Source organism: Pteropus alecto, unplaced genomic scaffold (genome assembly GCF_000325575.1).
Source record: "Pteropus alecto unplaced genomic scaffold, ASM32557v1 scaffold146, whole genome shotgun sequence".
Classification (NCBI taxonomy): Eukaryota; Metazoa; Chordata; class Mammalia; order Chiroptera; family Pteropodidae; genus Pteropus; species Pteropus alecto.
The window spans coordinates 27,738,151-27,760,911 of NW_006442107.1; the positions used below are offsets into that span (position 1 = coordinate 27,738,151).

Genomic DNA, 22,761 nt, shown 5'->3' on the forward strand with positions numbered 1-22,761 from the left:
CCCTTGCTAGGGAGTCTGAAAAATTTTTTCATTATAGAGCAGAATCTGCTGTTGGTAATTCCAGCGTCTTTCTTATGTTATCCCCTGCAATTCTCTTTTCAAGGTTATCAAACTGCATTGGTATTGCCTATATCATTATCTTTAAGACAAAGGCACTATGTACCTTTAGGGATGAGATCTGTTTTGTTTACTGTTGTATCCAACATTCGGTGCCTTCTTGGCACATAATATGTGCATAATAAATATTTATAAAATGAGTAAATTAATCAGTCGATGGTCTAGTTCACTGTGTTTTCTAGCTTTGGTTGCTTATCAGTGTCTAAGACCAGCCAAATATTTAAATGTTAGTCAAGTGCACAAAGCTGGAACAAAAATTTATAGCTTGATTGTCTTTTCTTTGACCAATTTATGTTTTACTTCAAGGACTTTACAGCATAGTGACAGCAAAATGTCTCTTAATTATATTCAGCATTTCCTTGCATTCTCCAACAAAATTACTATTTCTATCTTTTATTGTTAATATATATTGGGCTTCTTTGTAGTAGAAATAATACTTAAGAATATTTTGCTTTAACGAAGACAATCCAATATGGTTGGTACTGTAAAGATCTAAAACTTGATAAGTAAGGCAAAGTAAAAAGAAAACTCAGAATCTTGGGACTCAAAGTAAGTGATAGATCATAAAATTATTCCCCTTCACTATTTCCCATTTTTCAGAAAAAGAAATCCAAGGTTCATGGAAGTTAAAAACTGCCCCAGATCACGCAGCCAGCGTCTGGTAGACCTGGCGCTGGAACTCCTCTATCTTGTGCTTCCCATATAGAGTTCTTTCTACTGCTTTACTGTGTTACTCATAAGTGGTGATGAAAAAAGGCAGAACAGATTATACCTAACCCATTTAATTTACCATAAGTTTAACCAGCAAGTAGCAAGTTCTTCCTTGCTCTCTTCCCATAGGCATCTTCACCATTACTTTAAGATTTTGAAATTTTGTAGAATAATGAGAATCATTTTTAAAGCTTACTTTTATGTTAATCAAAGCTTTTCTAACATCACAAGTGAGATAGCACTTTAAATGGAATAATGTAAAAAATACTTTATAAGAATTATTACTTTTTAAGATTTATACTGGTTTTTACTTTTTACATTATCAGATATAAAATATTGATGATTCATCCCCTTATATCAAGTATTTCAAATGGAAAGCAAAAAGCTTACTTCATACTCCCATCCTAAAAAGAAAACCAATGATTATTATTGAAACAGTCCGTACTTGTTGCCTTTGCTTTCAACTTCTAAACGTGGAGAGTCCTCAGTGGATACATAATCTTTGGACCAGGTGAACTCAGAATTTGGAGCCATCTGATCACATTCAAAGTTCAAGGAAATGATTCCATTATCATCCACATTTACAACAACCTCTTTAGTTCCTAGAAGTAAAAAAAAGGCACTGATATTTTCTGGTAAAAATCAACCAAGTAAGAATTTCTTGTTTTGGGGTCCTTTACTTTGGCCTTAAAGCAGGGCCTTGAGCTTGTGTAAGGGAAAAACCCAAGCTGCTCACTATGACTGACAATCCTACTCTATAATTCAACTTTTATACTGTAACATGGAATTACATAAGTGTGCCATGTTTCATAGGCAGAGTCAACATCACGGAAAGTATTGTTTGGCCAGGGCTGAATAAAAATTGGTTGATGTGACTGAAGGCTCAGTTATGGGCATAAGCTGATCATAAATAAGGGGGAAAAGGCTATCTTAGGCGAAAGGAAAGGACCTAATTCATGACTTTGCTTTAAGAACACACATATCCAATTAGTCATCAGTAAAAGATAGGTAAGAGATAAAGAAACCAAAGGGAAACTGAAGGGGAGAAAATAGAGGTGATAAGAATTGCTTATATTCACATGTTCAAATTTGTAAATCATTTAAGAATGGAGAAATATATGAAAACTTGTTCTGCTGACCAAACAACTGTAAATCAATCTAAAGATGTCCCTCTAGATTAGAACAACAGAATCCTAAAAATGACTGTTCTTGAAATGTGTGGAAATTTAAATGGAAATAAATTTCAAGAGATTCAAGTGTTTCAAGCAGATTGTGTTTAGATTTTAAAAGAAAACAATTTTGTTAATGTTTTGAGTTCTTTTATTTTGGGGCATTATAATAAATGGCACTTGCTTCTAATGTAGCAATTCAAAGAAAGTTTGTACATCATGTAAAATGTTTATATCTATACTAAAATTCAGTCTGAAAGATAAAATGCTCTTCTCCAACTGACATGCATTGAATTACCAATATAAACTTTCATATATTAGGAAAATTATATTTCATCTCAAAAAGGTACAGATTAACTTTTTCAAAAGCATGAAAATTTTCCAATAGATACTTCCCAAGGGATTAAAGTTTTTCTCTCTAGATTGTATTGTAAGAAGCCAGTATCCTGGCCTACTGTCCAATAAAACTTATCAGGGGAGAAAATTGCAAAACTTCACTCAGGGGAAGACCAAAAGAACATGAGTGCCCAAACAATGAGCAGTGACACTCACTGGAGGATTCCATAGACCGTCATTTGGAATCTATTTATATTTAATTTTAGATGATCCTATTTGGTTGGTTTCTCTCAGTAGATTAAACTCTAAAAAGAGAGGGAAGTAAGAAGCTACTACTAGCAGGCACACCAAGAATAAGAAAAATGACAGCAGGGGAGAAGGCAGAAAACTAAAAAGCAGACCCAGAGACATTATTTTATAGAGGAACATATGGCTCCTCTTCCCATGAGACATTACTGTATTGTAATACTGTACAATAAATAAGGTTGATGCTTATGACTCTGAGTCAAGCAGAAAAAGGTAAATAAGGTTAAGCACACTGCATCAGAGAAGGCTGAAAAGTATATACTGTGGTGTGTAATCTATTTTATGAGAATTTTCATCAGAGTCTTAAAAGGAAAATTTAAAGTATTGATGCTTTAGCAGTAAATTCTGAAGTTAAACAGAACAATAATTTAACACAATAATTTGTGTAGGTTTCTAGAAGGCTAGATTTGGTCCCAAACCCGTGCAGGGAAAACTCTGCTTAGTTGCTGTTTCTAATGCCTCAGTTACAAAAAGAATATAGAGCTATCTCATTGAATTATTCTGGAAAATTAATTCTTGTAAAGTACTTGGAAATCTTTTGTGAAAATATGAAGTAAAACAAAAGATGTTGTTTTAAAATTCCAGGCAATATGTACGTTTCTACGTTAACCTGTGAGTCATATCATTATCTTACAGCATTTTTTCTAATTTAAGAAATGTAATAATTTACACTTTTAGAAAAAAAATGTGGTTCTTTTTAAAAGTCTTAGATTAAAATGTATAATTTGATATTTAGTAATTGCCTAGAGAGACAAAAAGTAGAGATTAGATATAATGTCAACTAGTATGCAAGAGAATTTTCCTCATCTGTGAAGCTTTTCTTGATTACTCATGTCAAATCAGTACATTGTAGACAATATCTATATTGAGAAGGAAGAGAGACATGAACATTTCTTCAATTATACACACACAATTGTGGTTATGATGGGTATTATTGGTTGATTTACTTAAATAAAGTAAAAAAAGAATTAAAGTTATACTTAACACTTCAGTTTTAAAAATCAAATACTTATTAAGATGAGTATTTAATTAGATTTTCATTTTTCAAAAAGTTATGGATATTCTCATTTAGATGAAAGGCCATCCCACTTTTCCACAGGGTTGAGATAGAAAAGTAGACCAAAATTTGACAGGACTTAGATTTTCTCAAAATCATCTTTGAATCTGCTCAAGAACATGAAGAATTCAGTTAAGAGCACAGGAGATTAAGCCATAGAAAATGAAAGAGATTACTTTGGTCTGAAAGGATTTAAGAAGAGTTTTCCCTTGTCAGTTGCCTCAACTCTAAACAAATCCTTAATATGGACACAGAAGGATATTGTGTGGAATGGCATTTTAAGGTCCCTCCAGGCTTGCCACTACTCCTATTATGTGAATGGGTAAGGTATAGCCCAGGAATAAAATAAACTATTGGGAGATTAATTCTATCTCACTTTTCTCTCCCCTCCAAAATCACAATAATAAAAAGATAAAATGTAAATGCTGAAATAAAATCACAGTAAATTATTCATCTTCCCATACATTTCATAATCTGAGAATTCTTTCTCATATAATTTAGTCTTTTATATCAGCATTAATAGAACAGTTTTATAAGCTTTAATCATTTGTCCTTCTCCTTGGCACATGCATGCATGAGTGTATGTGTAATGTTTAAAAAACTGGAGAGTTCTGGACAACATGGCCAAGTAGGTTCTTGCCTCCTCCCATGACCACATTCAAATTACAAATAAATTATAGAACAATCAACCCGGAGAACCATCTGAAGACTAGCTGAATATAACTCCTATAACTAAGGATATAAAGAAGAGGCCACATCTATACTGGTAGGAGGGGTGGAGATGTAAAAGGGGCTCACCCGCTTGTGGCTGTTGAGCATCAGGAGGGATATTACATTTGCGGAAATCCCCTGGGAGGAATGAGAAGCCCCAGCCCTATACTGAGGTTCCCCAGCTCAGAGTTCCAGTGCCAGGAAGAGGAGTCACCACAGTATCTGGCTGTAAAAAGCAGTGGGGCTTTTTGGTTGAGCCCACCCCCACACAGCTGATCTGAATGGGCATTAGCTTGGTGAACTCCATTCACTCCACCCTGGTGACTCTCTGGGACTTTGCCTCACTTGATTTGTGAATTTTGGGAAAATATTCATGGCAGACTAAACAGCTCCAATCAGCTCTCTTGGCAGGAGGCTCTTTCAGCAGCAATCAATAGGCCTCAGCTCGTGAACCTCTGGAGACAATTCTGGTGGTAGGCAACAAGCCACAACTGAGCTACAGCATTTCTTGAACAAATCTTGGGAGTCTACAGGCCTGAGGTGGGCAGTGGCCGGCCTCAGTGTGACCTGAGAATTTTGCCAGTGGCCACAGGCTCAGGACTGGCACCAAATCCGAATCTGCATTAACCTGGTGAACTTTACTCATCCCACCCTGGTTACTTCCTGAGACCCTGCTTCCCCCAACTTGGGTATCACCTGAGGCCCTTTCAGCTGCTGAGTCTTATAGGCAGCCTCAGGCCTTGAGTGCCCTTGGCCTTTTATTAAGCTGTCCCAGGCCTGGTACTGATGGTAGTAAGCCCCAGTTCACAGTATGGCCTCTCCCACATGCTTCTAGGTCCACACAGGCAATGACCAACTGTGAATCTCTTTGTAGGTCCTACCAAGTAGCCCAGGCCAGTCACAGACAGTGGCTGACCTTGGCCTACATAGGAACCCCTCTCGGAACCTACACACCTGGAGGCTGACATTAGACTATAACAGAGCACTATCTGATTAGCCCCATAAGCAGCATACCCAAAGAGTGGTCTCAACAGACACATTAGCCCGCTGGGGTAAATCTCACTCCATGGGGTCAGCCACCACACAGTAGCTCGTACCCTGTGCACAAGGCCAGTTCTCACAGCCAGTAAGCCTAAGAGTCGGTTCAAACCATTGACCTGCAAACAGCAATCAAGGCTTAACTACAATAGGTAGGCACATACAGCTTACACAAGGGACACTCCTGGGGCACCCAGTGCTGGTGATCAGGGACACTGTGCCACTGGGCCACACAGGGCACCAATTATACAAGGCTATCCAGCCAAGACTTGGAGACATAGCGAATCTACTTAAACATAGAAACAAAAATAGAGAGGCAGCCAAAATGAGAAAACAAAGAAACATGTCCCAAATGAAAGAACAGGAGAAAACTCCAGAAAATAAACTAAATGAAATGGAGGCAATGAACTTACCAGATACAGAGTTCAAAACATTGGCTATAAAGATGCTCAATGAACTTAAGGGCAGAACAGATTATCTCAGTGAGAACTTCAACGAAGAGATAGTAAGCATAAAAAAGGACAGAGAAACCACAAAATAAAAAAACCCACTCAGAAATGAAGAATACAATAACTAAAATGAAGAACACACTAGAAGGAATCAATAGTAGATTAGATGAAACAGAGGACTGAATTAATGACTTAGAAAATAAAGTAGCAGAACACACCCAGCAGGAAGAGCAACAAGAAAACAAAACCCCTGCCCCCCCAAAATGAGAGAAGTTTAAGGGACCTCAGAGACAACATCAAACATAACACCATTCACATCATGGGGGTAGCAGAAGGAGAAGAGAGAGAGCAAAGAATTGAAAACCTATTTGAAGAAATAATGATGGAAAATGTCCCTAACTTGGAGAAGGAAATAGACATACAAGCCCATGAAGTGCAAGAAGCCCAAACAAGATGAACCCAAACAGACCCACACCAAGAAACATCATAATTCAAATGCCATAGGTTAAAGACAAAGAAAGGATCCTGAAAGAAGCAAGAAAAAAGCAGTTAGTTACCTACAAGGGAGTTCCCATAAGACTGCCTTCTCAGTAGAAATTTTGCAGGCCAGAAGGGACTGGCATGAAATAGATAAAGCAATGAAAAGCAAGGGCCTACAACTAAGGTTACTCTACCTAGCAAAGTTATCGTTTAGAATAGAAGGACAGAAAAAGAGCTGCCTAGACAAGACAAAGCTATAGGAGTTCATCAAACCAGTATTACAAGAAATGTTAAAAGACTGTTTTAATAAAAAGAAGGGGGAAAAAAGATAAAAAATATGAATAATAAAATGGCACCAACTACCTGTCTATCAACAGTTAATGTAAATGTAAATGCATTAAATGCTTCAATCAAAAGATGTAAGGTGGCTAATAAATAAGAAAACAAGACCTTTACATATGTTGCCTATAAGAGACCCACTTCAGATCAAGGCACACACAGATTGAAAGTAAAGGGATGGACAAAGATATGGAAATAATAAAAAAAAAAAAAAGCTGGGGTAGCAATAATTATGACAGACAAAATAGACTTTAAAACAAACTCTATAATAAGAGACAAAGAAGGACATTACATTATGATAAAGGGTCAATCCAACAAGAGGACATAACGCTAGTAATCATTTATGCACCCAGCATAGGAGCACCTAAATATAGAAAGGAAATATTGACTGACAGAAGGGGAGAGAGCGACAATAATACAGTTATAGTAGGAAACTTTAATACCCCATTGACACCAAACGGACAGATCTTCCAGAAAGAAAATCAACAAGTAAATAGTTGCTTTAAATGACACATTAGATGAGAAAAAAATTAATTGATATTTTTAGAGCATTTCACCGAAAGTAGCATACATATTCTTCTTAAGTACATATGAAACATTTTCCAAGATAGATCACATGTTAGGACACAAAACAAGTCTCAATAAATTTAAGAAGACTGAAATCATATCAAGCGTCTTCTACCACCATGATGATATGAAACTAGAAATCAATTACAAGAAAAAAACTGAAAAACACACAAACACATGAAAGCTAAATAATACACCTTTAAACAATGAATGGGTTAACAATGAGATCAAGGAAGAAATCAAAAGAAACCTTGAGACAAATGAAAATGAAAACACAATTCAAAATCTATGGGACATAGAGAAAGCAGTCCTAAGAGAGAAATTCATAGCAATATAGGCCTACCTCAAGAAAGAAGAAAAATCTCAAATACACAATTTAACCTTACACTTAAAAGAACTAGAAAAAGAACAGCAAACAAAGCCCAAAGTAGTTAGAAGAAAGTAAATAACAAAGATCAGAGTGGAAAGAAACCAAATAGAGTCTAAATGAACATTACAAAAGATCAAGAAAACCAAGAGCTGGTTCTTTAAAGATAAACAAAATTAATAAATCTTTAACCAGACTCATGAAGAAAAAAAGAAGAGCCAAATAAATAAAAACAGAAATGAAAGAGAAGTGACAACTGATTCTATAGAAATACAAAATATTATAAGAACACACAACAAGCAATTGTATGCCAACAATTTGGACAATTTGAAAGAAATGGATACATTCCTAGAAATATACAATCTTCCAAGACTAAGTCAGAAAATCTGAACTGACTGATTACTATTAATGAAATTGAATCAGTAATCAAAAGACTTCCAACAAACAAAAGTCCTGGACTGGATGGTTTCACAGGTAAATTGTATTAAACATTAAAAGAAGAAGTAACACCTATTTTTCTAAAACTATTTCACAGAATTCAAGAGGAGGAAGGCTCCGAAGGTCATGTATGAGACTATTATTACTCTGATTCCAAAGCCAGACAAAATCATTACTAAAAAAATTCTAGGATGATATCCCTGATGAACATAGATGCAAAATCCTTAACAAAATATTAGCAAACTGAATTCAGCAAGACATTGGAAAAACTACACACCATGATCAAGTGTGATTTATTCCTAGGATGCAAGGTTGGTTCAATACCTGTAAACCAATTAATGTAATATATCACATGAACGAACTGAAATATAAAAAACATATGATCATATCAATAGATGCAGAAAAAGCAATTGACAAAATCAAGCATCATCCATTTATGATAAAAACTCTCAGCAAAGTGGGACTAGAGAGAACATACCTCAACATAATAAAGGCCATATATTACAAACACACAGCTAACATCATTCTCAACTGGGAAAAGCTAAAAGTGTTTTCCTTAAGATCAGGAACAAGACAAGAATGTCCACTTCAACCACTTTTATTACACATAGTATTGGAAATATTAGCCACAGTAATCTTATAAGAAAAAGAAATAAAAGGCATCAGATTGGAAAGGAAGAAGTAAAACCGTCATTATTTGAAGATGACCCAATACTATATATAGAGAACCCTAAAGAGTCCACCAAAAAATGTTAGAACTGATAAATAAATTTAGTCAAGTAGCAGGATACAAAATTAATATTCAGAAATCAATTGCATTTTTATACACCAATAATAAACTATGGGAAGAGAAATTAAGAAAACAATGCCATTCACAATTGTATCAAAGAAAAAGCAAATACATAGGAATAAACTTAACCAAAGAGGTATAAGTCATTGAAGAAAGAAATTGAAGAAGACACAAATAAATGGAAGTATATACCGTGTTCATGGATAGGAATAATTAACATCATTAAAATGGCCATACTACCCAAAGCAATCTATAGATTCAATGTAATCCCTATTGAAATACCAGTGGCATTTTTTTCACAGAACTAAAATAAATAATCCAAAAATCTATATAGAACCATAAAATATCTCAAATAGTTACAGCAATCTTGAGAAAGAAGAACAAAGTTCTTCTGATATCAAACTATATACCTGATATCAAACTATACTACAAGCCTATAATAATCAAAATAGCCTGGTACTGGCATAAAAACAGACATATAGATCAATGGAACAGAATAGACAGCCCAGAAATAAATCCACACTTATATGGTCATTTAATTCATGACCAAGGAGGCAAGAATATACAATGTGATAAAGAGAGTTCGTTCAATAAATGGTGTTGGAGAAACTGAACAGATAACATGCAAAAAATTGAAACTAGATCATCTTCTTACACCATATACAAGAATAAACTCAAAATGAATTGAATACTTAAATGGCAGACCCAAAACCATAAAACTCCTAGAAGAAAACACATACTTAAACGAAAGACCCAAAACCATAAAACTCCTAGAAGAAAACACAGGCAGCAAACTCTGACATTGATCTTAATATTTTTTTCTGATATATCCTCTTGGACAAGGGAAACAACAGAAAAAATAAACAAATGGGACTACATTACCTAAAAAGTTTGTACACAGAAAAGGAAACAATCAACAAAGTGAATACACAACCTACTGAATGGGAGAAGATATTTGACTATGATACATCTGATAAGGGGTCAATACCTAAAATTTATAAGAACTTATACAACTCAATACCAAAGAACCCCAAACGATTCAATTAAAAAATGGGCAGGAGACCCTAGAATTACCCAAAGAGCTAAACAAACAAAGAAACAAAAATGAAGCAATGCCCAGGCTCAGTCCTGAAGATTCTGATTTAATTGGCCTGGAATGGAGTCTGGGATGCATTTGATATTTTCGGAAAGTTTTTGGTATGATTCTAATGTACAGCAATGGTTGAGAACTACTGTTCTAATGCGTTAAAGAGATCAGTTAGCAAATAAAAGTGCAGTTTTCTAAGTCAGTTGAGCTAATCTTTAATAGTCAGCCTGGCTTTCTGCTTCAGAATCCTTCAAGATTTCACCACGAGGCCACTGAGCATACTTTTGTATTCTCAACCCTACCAGGTTCTATGACCAACCAGGTTTTAGAAACAGTTTGTTAGTAGGTTGTCATCTCAATCCCAACTCATTATTTCTTCTGGTGCTGTGTTCTTTTAGCCTGCCTTGCTTCTAGTGACCAAGTCTTAACTTCCAGTAACCCAGTCTAGTGACCAAGTCTTAACTTCCAGTAACTTCCAGCTTGGACTCTGCCTTGCGTCTGGGTTCTCTTGACCACCACCTGAAGTCTCCTGCCCACTGCTGTTCCTCTGATAAGAATACCTGCAGTCTATACTGCCAGTTATTTGTTGTCCTCCAGATCACTTGCTATACCTTTGCAGGTCTCTCTCTTGTCTCCCATCTGATCTGGATTACCTTGCCTCCACCAATACTCTAGGCCTGATGCAATCAACACAGATAATGTTTAATATCGGGTATCAAGAATAGATGTACCAACACATCTACACTAAATATTTTTCGGCTTATTCTTCTTGCAGTTTTTTTTAGTTAATGGATTTCCTGGTAGAACATGACACTGTCCATTTTCTGTATCCTCATTACCAGCGTGATTAGACTTTGTGGCAGTGGCTGAGCTACATCTGCTGGCATATTTGTTGACATCAAAGGGAGACCAGAGATCCTACCAACCCTGGCAGATTAGGTTAACTTTTGCCCGGAACTTAAATTACACTTGAGGTATCTTGTTCGATGTATTTGAAGTTTGCTGTTACATGATAAGCTTTATTTTCTTTCTGAAATTTTAATAATGCATTCCAAAAGGAATCATTCTTCTGAAATAGCAATCCAAGTTTCACACTGCAGATCTTGGAACTGATAACATGTTCCCCAACCCAGTCCCAATCATTCTAACATAAAATAAATATCTGGGTAAAAGTAATATACTAGTATTTAACAAAATTAATAAATACAGACAACCTTAGGCTATATGTAAGTTTTTACAGGTACTAACCTTAACTGGAAATATTTTATGAACTTCTATCTAGCTCTCATTATATTATGTTTTAAACTCTGGTTTTTCCACTAGATAAAAATCCCAGAATACATGACAAATGTCACATTACTCTACTCCTGGTACCCACACACCATTTGGCATGTAGTAATTGCTCAAGAAATACATGTTCCAAGAATGAATGTGCCTATTGCATATGAAACAAGTTCTGGGTTTTGGTGCCCCTTTAAAGCAAAGCATTTTGACTTTGTGCACCCCAGGGTTCTTTCCTAGGCTGTGAGCCAGTGGTTCCTGAGTGGGTTAATCTGGTGCTGTTTAGTCTATCAATGTCTGTAGCTGCTATTTGTAGGTGCATTCTAGGGCTGGAATGGCCACAAAAAATCACTTTTGGTGTCTTATTCCAAATCAATGAAACAAAACTCTTCCCCAGGAGCTCACCAGCAGATCCTTTTCTGGTGGTAAAATTTCCATAATGATGGCTTTGTTAATGTCGTGCTTGGCCACCTGCCATTCTAAGGCTATGAATGAGAAAATAATAAATTAAGTTTTCTTCCATCGGATTTGGATTCTATTGCTAAAAGTGTGCTTGTAATTTACCCATGACTAGATTAAGAGTTTTACTTTTATAGTAATCTAAATGTTCTTACAAAAGTAGACTTGACAGTTGGGTCCCTTTGCATGTCCCTTTGGCTGCTTATATTTCCTCACAGTTGGCTCATGAAGGGTCTGATTTTTATAGGAATATGCATGTTGGTATCTTTGTGTGTTACCTTTTACCTGGTATATATGTTCCTAGCATTTTTCTGTTTTCTCATGACCTATATGAGGTGTGGCACTCTCTCCAGACACACCTACCCCACTTTGGTATAAGAAGGTCACTTCTGTCCTCCCTAGCTCTAGAGGTTAGTTGTAAGAAGAGTTGAAAGCTGGTTATGAAGTAATAGGATGAAAGGGACAAATATTTCCTAAAAGGGTACATTTGATGTACTTTCAACATAACATGAACTGAGAACAGAGTTTTCTATGTTTACATTCTTTTCTCAGCATAAAAATAATTATGTATTTGCGCTTTATTTTGGTCTGAAAATAGGGATAAAGTGAAAGTGCTTGGAATAGAATGAATATAAACTTAAAATAACTGGTTAATGTTTTTTATCCTCTCTCATTTCTAGTGCTTTCTTTTGTATAACTTGAATAAACTGAAACAGATAACTTTGAAAAGTGATAGAGGTTAAATGACAAAATAAACTGTTATAGAATCATCTGAAACTATTTGCACAGTAAACTATTTACACAGTGAACATTGTAAACTTTGTTCCCATAGCAAAGGGAAAGATCGTCTTCCCTTGTCCTATAATAATGACATCTCTTGAAACTGGGAAATGAGGGCTGCCTCAACTCTAGATCATTCCGTTAGGACTGCTGTTAGTTTAACCCAGGTGTCAGCAAACTATGATCTGTGGCTAAATCTGGCCCATTAACTCTTTTTATATGGCCTGCAAATTAAGAATGGTTTTTACATTTTTAAACAGTTGGAAAAAATCAAAAGAAGATTAATATTTCAGGACGTGAAATTATTTAAAATTCAAATTTCATAATGCATATAATATCTTATATTATATATTGCATATAATTTGTACATGAGAGTTTTATTGGAACATAGCCATGCTCACTAGTTTATATATTATCTATGGCTGCTTTTGTGCCATGGCAGAGTTGAATATTGTGACAGGAACCATGTGGCCGTAGAGGTGAAAATATTTACTATCTGGTCCTTCATAGAAAAAGTTTGCTGACCCCTAGTTCAACTTAATTTTAAAAATCCTACTTTTGTTTAGGGATTGTGCTTGCTAATTGCACTGTTCCAGCTTTCTCAGTGATTGGAAAAATCCTCTGTGGGACTTTATCCCATGGTATAATAAGAATAACATCCCAGGAATGTATACTTGAAACAGTCAGTCTAGAACACATAATTTGATCAGGAACTCCCCAAGTTTTAGTTATGAACCAGAATAGCCTTGGACCACTTCAAACCTGGCTCCCTCCTGTCCTGAGGCTCCTGTGGTGTGGTAAATGATTCTCATGGCTTACTTATCAATTATTCAAATAGCATATAGTGATGATTTTGAAAACTAGAGGAAACACAGAAAGTTAGGTTTAATGTTACTATGCTATCTTACACAGATGAGATTAATTTTCACAAAAAAGCAAAAGCCCACCTGGACGAGTTTCTGCCACAACAGGCCCAGCAAGGTCCGACGGCTTGCCAACACCTGCCTGGTTTATGGCTCGAACACGGAACACATAGCTGACACCTTCCTTGAGGTTTTGCACCTGGAAGAAGGAGGTATAAAAGTAATAAGCATTCTGTGTCACTTAAACAAAAGAGCTCTTCCTCTGCAATAATGATTTATAGTTGACCCTTGAATGACATGAATTTAAACTACACAGGTCCACTTAGGCAAATCTTTTTTCAATAAATAAGTGTATTTTCTCTTCCTTATGATTTTTTCCCCTTTTTTAAAAATAATTTTTTATCTTCCAATTACAGTTGACATACAATATTAATTAGATTCAGGTGTACAATGCAGTGATTAGACACTTAAATAACTTACAAAGTGATCACCCCAATAAATCTAGTACCTGTCTGACACCATAGCAGCAGTCCCCAACCTTTTTGGCACCAGGAACCAGTGCCCCTATGAGAATCTAATGCCCGATGATCTGAGGTGGAGCAGAGGAGGTGATATTTATGCTGGGGAGCAGTTGTAAATACATATGAAGCTTTGCTCGCTCACCCACTGCTCACCTCCTGCTGTGCGGCCTGGTTCCTAACAGGCCACAGACTGGTACTGGTCTGTGGCCCAGGGATTGGGGACCCCTGAACATGTTATTACAATATTATTGACTATATCTCCTATGCTGTACTTTACATCCCCATGACTATTTTGTAACTACCGATTTGTATTTCTTAATCCCTTCCCCTTATCCCCCATGCCTCCTATCTGGAAACCATCAAAATGTTTGTTTCTGTTTTGTTTGTTCATTTATTTTACTTTTTAGATTCTACATGTAGTGAAATAATATGGCATTTGTCTTTTTCTGTCTGACATATTTTACTTAGCATAGTACTTTCTAGATCCATCCGTGTTGTTGTAGATGGCAAAAATTTCATTCTTTTTTATGGCTGAGTAATATTCCATCGTATATATGTACGACTTCTTTATTCGTTCATCTATTGATGGACATTCAGGCTGTTTCAATATCTTGGCTATTTTCTTGGCTATTATAAATAATGCTGCAATGAAGGTATAGATGCATATATCTTTTTGAATTAGTGTTCTGGGTTTCTTCAGGTAAATACCCATAAGTAGAATTACTGGGTTCTTCTTTGTCGCTTGTTATAGCCTTTGTTTTAAAGTCTGTTTTGTCTGTCATAAGTATTGCTACCCCAGCTTTTTTTTTTTATTATTTCCATATCTTTGTCCATCCCTTTACTTCAATCTGTGTGTGTCTTGATCTGAAGTGGGTCTCTTATAGGCAACATATGTAAGGGTCTTGTTTTCATACCTATGAGCCATCCGACATCTTTTGACTGAAGCATTTAAAGCATTTATATTTACATTAACTATTGATAGGTAGTTGGCACCATTTTATTATTCATATTTTTTATCTTTTTTCCCCCTTCTTTTTATTAAAACAGTCCCTTTAACATTTCTTGTAATACTGGTTTGGTGGTGATGAATTCCTATAGCTTTGTCTTGTTTGAGCAGCTCTTTTTCTGTCCTTTGATTCTAAATGGTAGCTTTGCTAGTTAGAGTAATCTTGGTTGTAGGCCCTTGCTTTTTATCATTTTGTCTATTTCATTCCAGTTCCTTCTGGCCTGCAAAGTTTCTACTGAGAAGGCAGCTGACAGTCTTACGGGAACTCCCTTGTAGATAACTAACTGCTTTTTTCTTCTTTCAGGATCCTTTCTTTGTCTTTAACCTATGGCATTTGAATTATGATGTTTCTTGGTGTGGGTCTGTTTGGGTTCATCTTGTTTGGGCTTCTTGCACTTCATGGGCTTGTATGTCTATTTCCTTCTCCAAGTTAGGGATGTTTTCCATCATTATTTCTTCAAATAGGTTTTCAATTCTTTGCTCTCTCTTCTCCTTCTGGTACCCTTATGATATGAATGTTGTTACACTTGATATTGTCCCAGAGACCCCTTAAACTTTCCTTATCTTTTTTTTATTCTTTTTTTCTTATTGCTATTCCAATTGTGTGTTTCCTGTTACCTTATCTTCTAAATCATGGATTCGGTCCTCTGCTTCATTTAATCTACTGTCGATTCACCTTAATGTCTTTTTTATTTTTATTATTGTATTTTTTATTTCCGACTGCTTTTTTTTTATGTTTCCTATCTCTGCCATTCTTGTCAAGACTATTGAGCATCCTTATAACCAGTGTTTTGAACTCTGCATCTGCTAGATTGCTTGTCTACATGTTTAGTTCTTTATATGAAGTTTTATTCTGTTCTTTCATTTGGGACATGTTTCTTTGTTTCCTCATTTTGACTATCTCCCTGTGTTTGTTTCTGTGTATTAGGTAAAGTTGCTATGTCTCCTGGTCTTGGTAGAGTGGCCTTAGGTAGTAATTGTCTTGTGGGGCCCAGTGGTGCAGTCTCCCTGGTCACTTGAGCCAGGTGCTCAAAGTGTGTCCCTTGTGTGGGTTGTGTATGCCCTCCTGTTGTAGTTGAGTCTTGATTGCTGTTGGTAAATCAGTGGGAGGGATTGACCCTCAGGCTAATTGGTTGTGAGGACTGACTGTGATTACAGTGGAGGAACTGTTGTGTAGGGGCTGACCCTACAGAGCAGGATTTGCTTTAGCAGGGCACTGGTGACTGCTGAATCTGCCTTTTGAGTGTGTCATTTGTGGATGTGGTTGGATGGTGCTCTGGTGTGATCTGAAGCTAGCCACCAGGTGCGTTGGTTCTGGGGCCTCTTGAGAGCGACTCCAGTGCAGGGCAAAGTCAGTCACTGCCTATACCCTTCCCAGGGCCACTTGATATGAGCTAAAAAGTGATCTGCAGATAATTGTCACTTGTGCTGGGCTTGAAAGTTCCTGGGAGAGGCTAGGCTGTTAACTGAGATTGGCTGCTGCTAGTGGCAGGCTTGGGGCTGCTTAGCAAATGGTACAGTGCAGGACGAGGCCAGATGCTGCTTGTTTGGGGTTTGTGAATCTTTAAGAGAATTTGGGAAAGTCTACAGCATGAGCAAAGATGGGCCCTTTGTATGGAAAAGCCACTGAAAGTGGCTTGGGTGGGCCCACAAGTTGGGTGAGGAGAGGTCTCAGGGAATCACCAGGGTGAGGCAAACAGTGTTAGCTAGCTTGATGGAGAGTCAGATATGGCACCCTCTTATGTCTGCATGCTGAATGAGGGGAAGGCTCAAGAAAGGAACATTTCTTTATCTGAGACAAAGCTGCCCCTACAGCCCTCACCCTGAAGCCAGAAAATTCAGTTCCTCCCTGAATGTCCCTGGTGCCTTTTGAGCTGCTGCCCCAGTTTTGGAGTTCAGAGCAAGTGAGCCTGTCAGTAAGTCCATGTATGGGCCCTTTAAGAAGAATATCTGGGACTCTATCAGCTCTTTGTCTTAACTCAGCCACAATCTGCTGGTTTTCACAGCCAGAAGTTATGGGGACTTCTCTTCCCAGTACTAGAACCCTGGACTGGAGAGCCTGCTGTGGGTCTTAGACCCTTTCTCCTTGGCCAAAATATCCCTCCCAATTTTTAACCAACACAAGTGGGTATAGGTATAGCCTGTTCTGCATCTCTGCCCCTCCTACCAGTCTTGATGTGGCTTATTCTGTATATGCTTCATTATAGGACTTCTGTTCAGCTAGACTTCAGGTGATTCTTAACGATGGTTGTCCTGTAGTTTAGTTGTAATTTTGATGTGGTCATGGGGGGACGCGAGCACAGCATTTACCTACTCTTTCCTTATGATTTTCTTAATAACATCTTTTCTCTAGCTTGCTTTAGCATAGAATATAGTATATAATACATATAACATACAAATTAATGCTAATCAACTGTTTATGTTATTGGTAAAGCCTCCGATCAACAGTAGGCTATTAGTAGTTAAGTTTTAGGGAGTCAAAAGTTACACAAGGAATTTTGACTGCATATATGTGGGGAGGTGCCCCTAACCAAGTTGTTCAAGAGTCAGCTCCATATAGCACAAAAGGTATAGGCCTTGAGTTCTAGACCTGATTCAGTCAAAGACTAAGCATGTGGCTTTAGCGTTAGACTTTCTTCTCTCTAGGTCATCTGTAAGTTACTAGGTGTTTCTCAGATCTTCTGCAACTCTTTTTTAGATTTAATGGCTGGCAGCATCAGAAACAAGAGACCAATTCAGGTATGCGTTAAAGGACTTAGTCATCTCATTCTTTAATTAAAAAGAAAATAAAAAGTGCTCACAAGAGCATTTTTATTGCCCCCCCCCCCCTTTTTCTGATTGTTTTGAGACATTCCATGAATAATTTCAGATAAAATTCCTGGCAAGAGAGGGGAATTACAAGCATGGACCATGGACACTTTCCATTTGTTTAAAAGCATGTTAAAATACTAGAACTAAAACAAACAAAAATTGTCCCTGTAAATTTAATATAGACAAGCAATTGACATGATTGTGAATTTTTGTAATTTGTGAAAAATCAAAATGGATAAAAATTCTAAATCCCTACATTTTCAATAATCAAAGAGATGGTTGCTGAGAATCTATTACATATATGCTACTGAGCGAGAGTTTTAAGAGTTGAAGGGTTGTAAAAAACATTTAAGATATGTTTTTATATGACAATCCCACTTCATAATTTTTTGTGACTTTCTTTGGGTTCATCATAGTCTCATTACTATTATAAAAACTATTAATGTTTTGCCAGTTATCTTTTTCTTTTTAAAATATGACATTTAAAAGCTATATTGTATTTAAAGAAGGAATTTTTTACACACAGAAGGTGCAATTTTTTTCGCATATGTTGTGAAGGACAACAATATCCAAAATGTGATTTAAATCAAACAAAGCTAGAATATATTTATTCAACTAAGCAAGGTGTTTGTGACCATACATTTAAATAAGCTATGTATTAAATTGTTAGGTTTTTAATCTAATTACTTAACTGCATTGTGTTTATAACAATGGAGTGTCACTTTATGCAGTTATAGCTTTCACTGGATTTAATGAATTTTTGAAATTAATTTTAATCTGTAAAGGAATTGAGTTTAAGCACAGGCTAACTGCACAGAGTTTGATGTATTTAAATTCTATGTTTAGAAATGATGTCAAGCAACTGTGGATTATAGAAAGGAACAGAAACATTTCCTGTTGTGACAAAAATAGACCAGTTTCCTGGTATCTGCCACATCTGCACCTGCCACCTAGGTAATATGTGGCTGTGAGTCAGATTTCTGCATTATGACACAGGAACTAAATCCATATCCTAGTGTTTGGTCTCTGGGGTGACAGAAACATCCCTCTACTCTTCCATTGCCACAGAGAAAATGACCGCTGGCCATAAAGCATTAGAAATGCCTAATCTATGCACATTGATTTTCCTTTTCTTGGATTTTCCCCCCTTTCCTATAATTTCTGAAGGAACAGCATTCCCTTTAATGTAGGGAAGAGGCTCAAGAACTAAATGTTAAATCAAGCTATATTCAGAGCTTGCAATGTGCTATCAGACCAAGGGAAACCTACAGCACAAAGAAATATTCCTACTGGGATTACTAACAAACCAGTTACCCTTAATGTGACGAGAAAACAGAATCTTTAAGTCAGACCCTACATTCATTCCCTATGGCCAAAAACAATGGGAACCTATAGATCAAAGGCTGGGGATTGCCAGCAGGCTTTCTCCCTATATTCCCTTATCTTTCACACTGTATACCCATACCATCAAAGGAAAATAGGTAAACAATCCTTAAAATGTAATTCATAGAAACTAAGAATGATATATAAACTGAATTCCACAAACACTCGGGGTCTTGCCTTGTTTTTGTCTTCTCTTTGACCTTGGTTTTCGTCTTCGCCTGTCTTTCTGTCTGTCTTTTTTCTCCTGGTCTTTTTTTGTCTGTCTCTCTATCCCTCTCAGCTCTCTCATTCTCTGTCTTTGGGAGGAGAACATGTCTCTGTCTGTGGAGTCTTATTCCTTCTCTAATAAACTTCTTTGTCTCTAACTCTGATATGTGCTTGATTTCTTTCCTGCACTCAGTTAAGAACTCACCCTCTCTAGGTGTGGGATTTGAATTTCCACTTGGGGGGATTCGCCCTGTCCTGCATCACCTTGCCTTCTCCATTCATCTCCCCCACATTTCCAATGTTCACTACCTTCTCATCATATTGTCTCACCAGGCTATAATTACCAATAAAAAAGAAAAACAGTAAGCTCTGTTAGGTTAAATCTTTTTGGTTGAAAGTAAAGCATCTTTAACTCTCTCTGGGGACCCCTGAATTGAACGTGGGTGCTTCCAGTAGAAACCATATGTTTTGGCTGTAATTGTGCTTAAGTTCTCTCATTCATGGAGCTATATCTTCTATCCTCACTTAAGTTTACCAGACTAAACTTTTAACATGTATGTTTTTTTCTCCATCTGAGGTTTGAAACTTTTCTGAATATAATACATCTAGAAGAGTAAATATACATCAAAATGGGTATAGGAATTACAGGATATCTTTACTTTTTTTCTTTATGCCTTTATTGTTTGACTTTTTCATCATGAGCGTGTGTCAGTTTTCTAATCAGAAAAATCAAAATTCTATTTTCACTTTTAAAAATGTGGCCAAACTCTTATGATTACTTCCTTACAGAAAGTTCATTTTTAGTTTGTGAGGCTTATGCAACCTCAATCTCTTTCTCTCTCTCACTCTCTCTCTTTCTCCCCCTTGTCCCTCCGCAAATTTGCCTTTCTTGTTTTTCTTTTTATTAAATGAGTGACATTAACCATTTTTTATGTGTTTTAACTCTATTATGTTTTTTTCCTGCCCTTTTTTTCCTGGCCTCTTGGTCTCCTTTGTTTGGCTTATCACTCTTGTATTGCTTTATCCCAGTCAGGTCCAATCTCAGGCTCTTGGGACACTATGCTGTGGTAGACTGAGGATTTAGAAATTGTCCTTGCCATAAACAGTCACCACCACCATCCAGGATGTGTCTGATTTTTACACTGGCCTTTGGGGATCTTTACATCTAGAAGCTTCCTGATTCATCTGGACAAACAGCATCCTAGGCTCCAGGTCTTCCTTGACCTCTTCTTGTCCCCATTAAATGTGACCTTCCTTATCTCCTCAGGGTTTTTTAAGAGATAGAGAGTTCATTTGCATGTGCTAAATTGAGTTAATGGAATGTTGAGCTTAATGGCTTAAGGGTCATTTCTCCTGAAGGATATATTTACATTTTTTATGGGGACTATAAATGCCTTAACTCCACAGAGTGGCTGACAGATGGTATGGACTTTAGTCCATCCATAGTGGCAAGTTGATGGGAGAGATCTTTCAGACCAGTTACACTCTGAATATCTTCCAACGCCAACCCTCTAGGCAACGGCCTACTCTGCCAACAGCATTCAGTGTGCAGCTTTCTGTATGACTGTGGTGAAGCCACACTTCACTCTAAAGAACTAGAATCATACTCTCCCAGTTTCTGAGGCCCTACTGTGGATTCAGGGTCTCTAGATACTGCTGACAATAAAGAAAAATATTCTTTTGATATTTCCCTTTGGTATTAGTGAGAGAGTCAGTGGCTTTAGCAAAACAGTCTTTGGTAGGTAGAGTTAGGAATTGGTTCAATTAGAACACTCTAGAGGAATCTGGAAGGCAAAGACATATATAAGCGTGAGAATAAGGTCAAGAGTTGAGTGAACCCTTTCCACTAGTCTCTGTGAGCTCACGTGAATAGAATTGTGAGGGCACAAGTGAAGTGAGACAGAGCATCACTCAAAAGGATCAGCAGTTAAAGGTTTACTGGTGTGAACTCTAAAAATAACATCCAAATATCAAAAACCACCCTCAAAAAAATTAGAGGTAGGAATGAGAAAGTCACTTTTGGGGGATGGTAAGTAAAAATGTCTTAAGACTGTAACAAAAATGTGAACTAGGTAAGTGAAGGAAAGGAAGGAAAGAAGAGAAAGGAGAAAATTTGTGGATATTTTCCAAAGCTAGGCTAAATGATTCAAGTTAAATATAACCAAATTGTTTTAAGCATCAGAAACTTCCCCAAATCCCGATCACTACCAAATAGAATCTTACCAGAAGCCCAGTGTATGACACTGACTAAAGCAGAGATGTTTGGTTTTACCTTGTTAACTTTAAAGTTAATATCATTAGAAGAGCCCCTTTTCTCTAAAAAAAAAAAAAGATTTTTCAAACTATGAACATCCTCTTACCTTCAGGTATTTGTTTTTAATAGCCACCTCATTGAGTCCTCGCCATTGATCATCTTTGGCTCTGGCCTCCTTCATGTCCACAAAGTAACCAGTGACTGGAGTGCGTCCAGAGTGGATCGGAGGCTTCCACTGCAGAACCAGGGAGGTTTTCCTGACTTCACTATACTTGAGACTTTGTGGTGGTCCTGAGAAAGAGAGAGACCAATGCATAAAATTCATAATGTAGATAAGAAAATTTAAATATGCGTAAATCTAGAACCACATTTAAGGTCTTACAGCTGAATCTGATGTTGGTGTTCTTTTTTTTAAAAAAAATCTATCATTTTCATGGAAATAGGTATTTTGTGGTTATTTCACATCAAGTATCCTCAACGGGTCTACATTAACATATTAAGACTATATGGGCAGCAGGTGGGGAAGGCCAGTTCAAGACGCCCATCAGAGAGGCTGGATGAAAACTTGCCTTCAGGCTGTCCTCAGGCCTGCGTTCCTCACCTTTTATCAGAAAAGTTTAATTTTGTTGCAGATTCAGTTTGATTATTTTTAGATGATAATCTGAAATTCTGCCAAATCTCAAATTAGCATGAAGGAAGCAATTCTATTTGATGGCATGTGAATATAGATAGTAATATTTCTTATAAAGGAAAAAGGAGTATATTATAAAATAGCTTCCCACAGGAGGGAATTTTTTTTCCATAAAGCAAATATCTCATATAGGGGTAAAAAGAAACTACAGTTGTGGTTTACAAAGAACTTTCAGCAAATAAATACAATTAATCCTGTGGGCTCTGAATCTGCGTTAAACACTGCCAGGTACTTTACATTCATTTTTCTCATTCATTCTTAAGACAATTAACAGAAAGCTCAGAGAAGCCAAGTAACTTGATCAAGCTGTTCAAGGAGAAAGCTAGTATGTTCTCCCTGTTTATGTGTTCTTTGCACTCTTGGGAGAATCCAAACTACTAAAGTGATTTATCTTTGCATGACTACCAGCTGCTATGCAAGTGATATATTTACTTTTTCTTCCCTGTTTTTTTTTTTTTTTTTTTCATTTTGGGCTATATAATTATTATCATAAAACATGTTAATTAAGTTAGCATATAAAGAGTTTATTGTTGTAATTTAGAC

The 22,761-nt window shown here is 36.7% G+C and overlaps 1 protein-coding gene across 1 annotated transcript in view; it reads right to left on the reverse strand.

Annotated features, from left to right (window-relative positions):
- Positions 1-22,761, reverse strand: part of MYOM1 (myomesin 1) — a 136,835-nt gene that overhangs the window by 24,742 nt on the left and 89,332 nt on the right. Inside the window, exons 21-23 of the mRNA XM_006920115.3 lie at positions 21,634-21,818; positions 13,430-13,544; positions 1,274-1,430 (exon numbers count right to left, since the gene is read on the reverse strand). Coding sequence (XP_006920177.2) covers positions 1,274-1,430; positions 13,430-13,544; positions 21,634-21,818 — 457 coding nt within the window. The remainder of the gene's footprint in view (positions 1-1,273; positions 1,431-13,429; positions 13,545-21,633; positions 21,819-22,761) is intronic.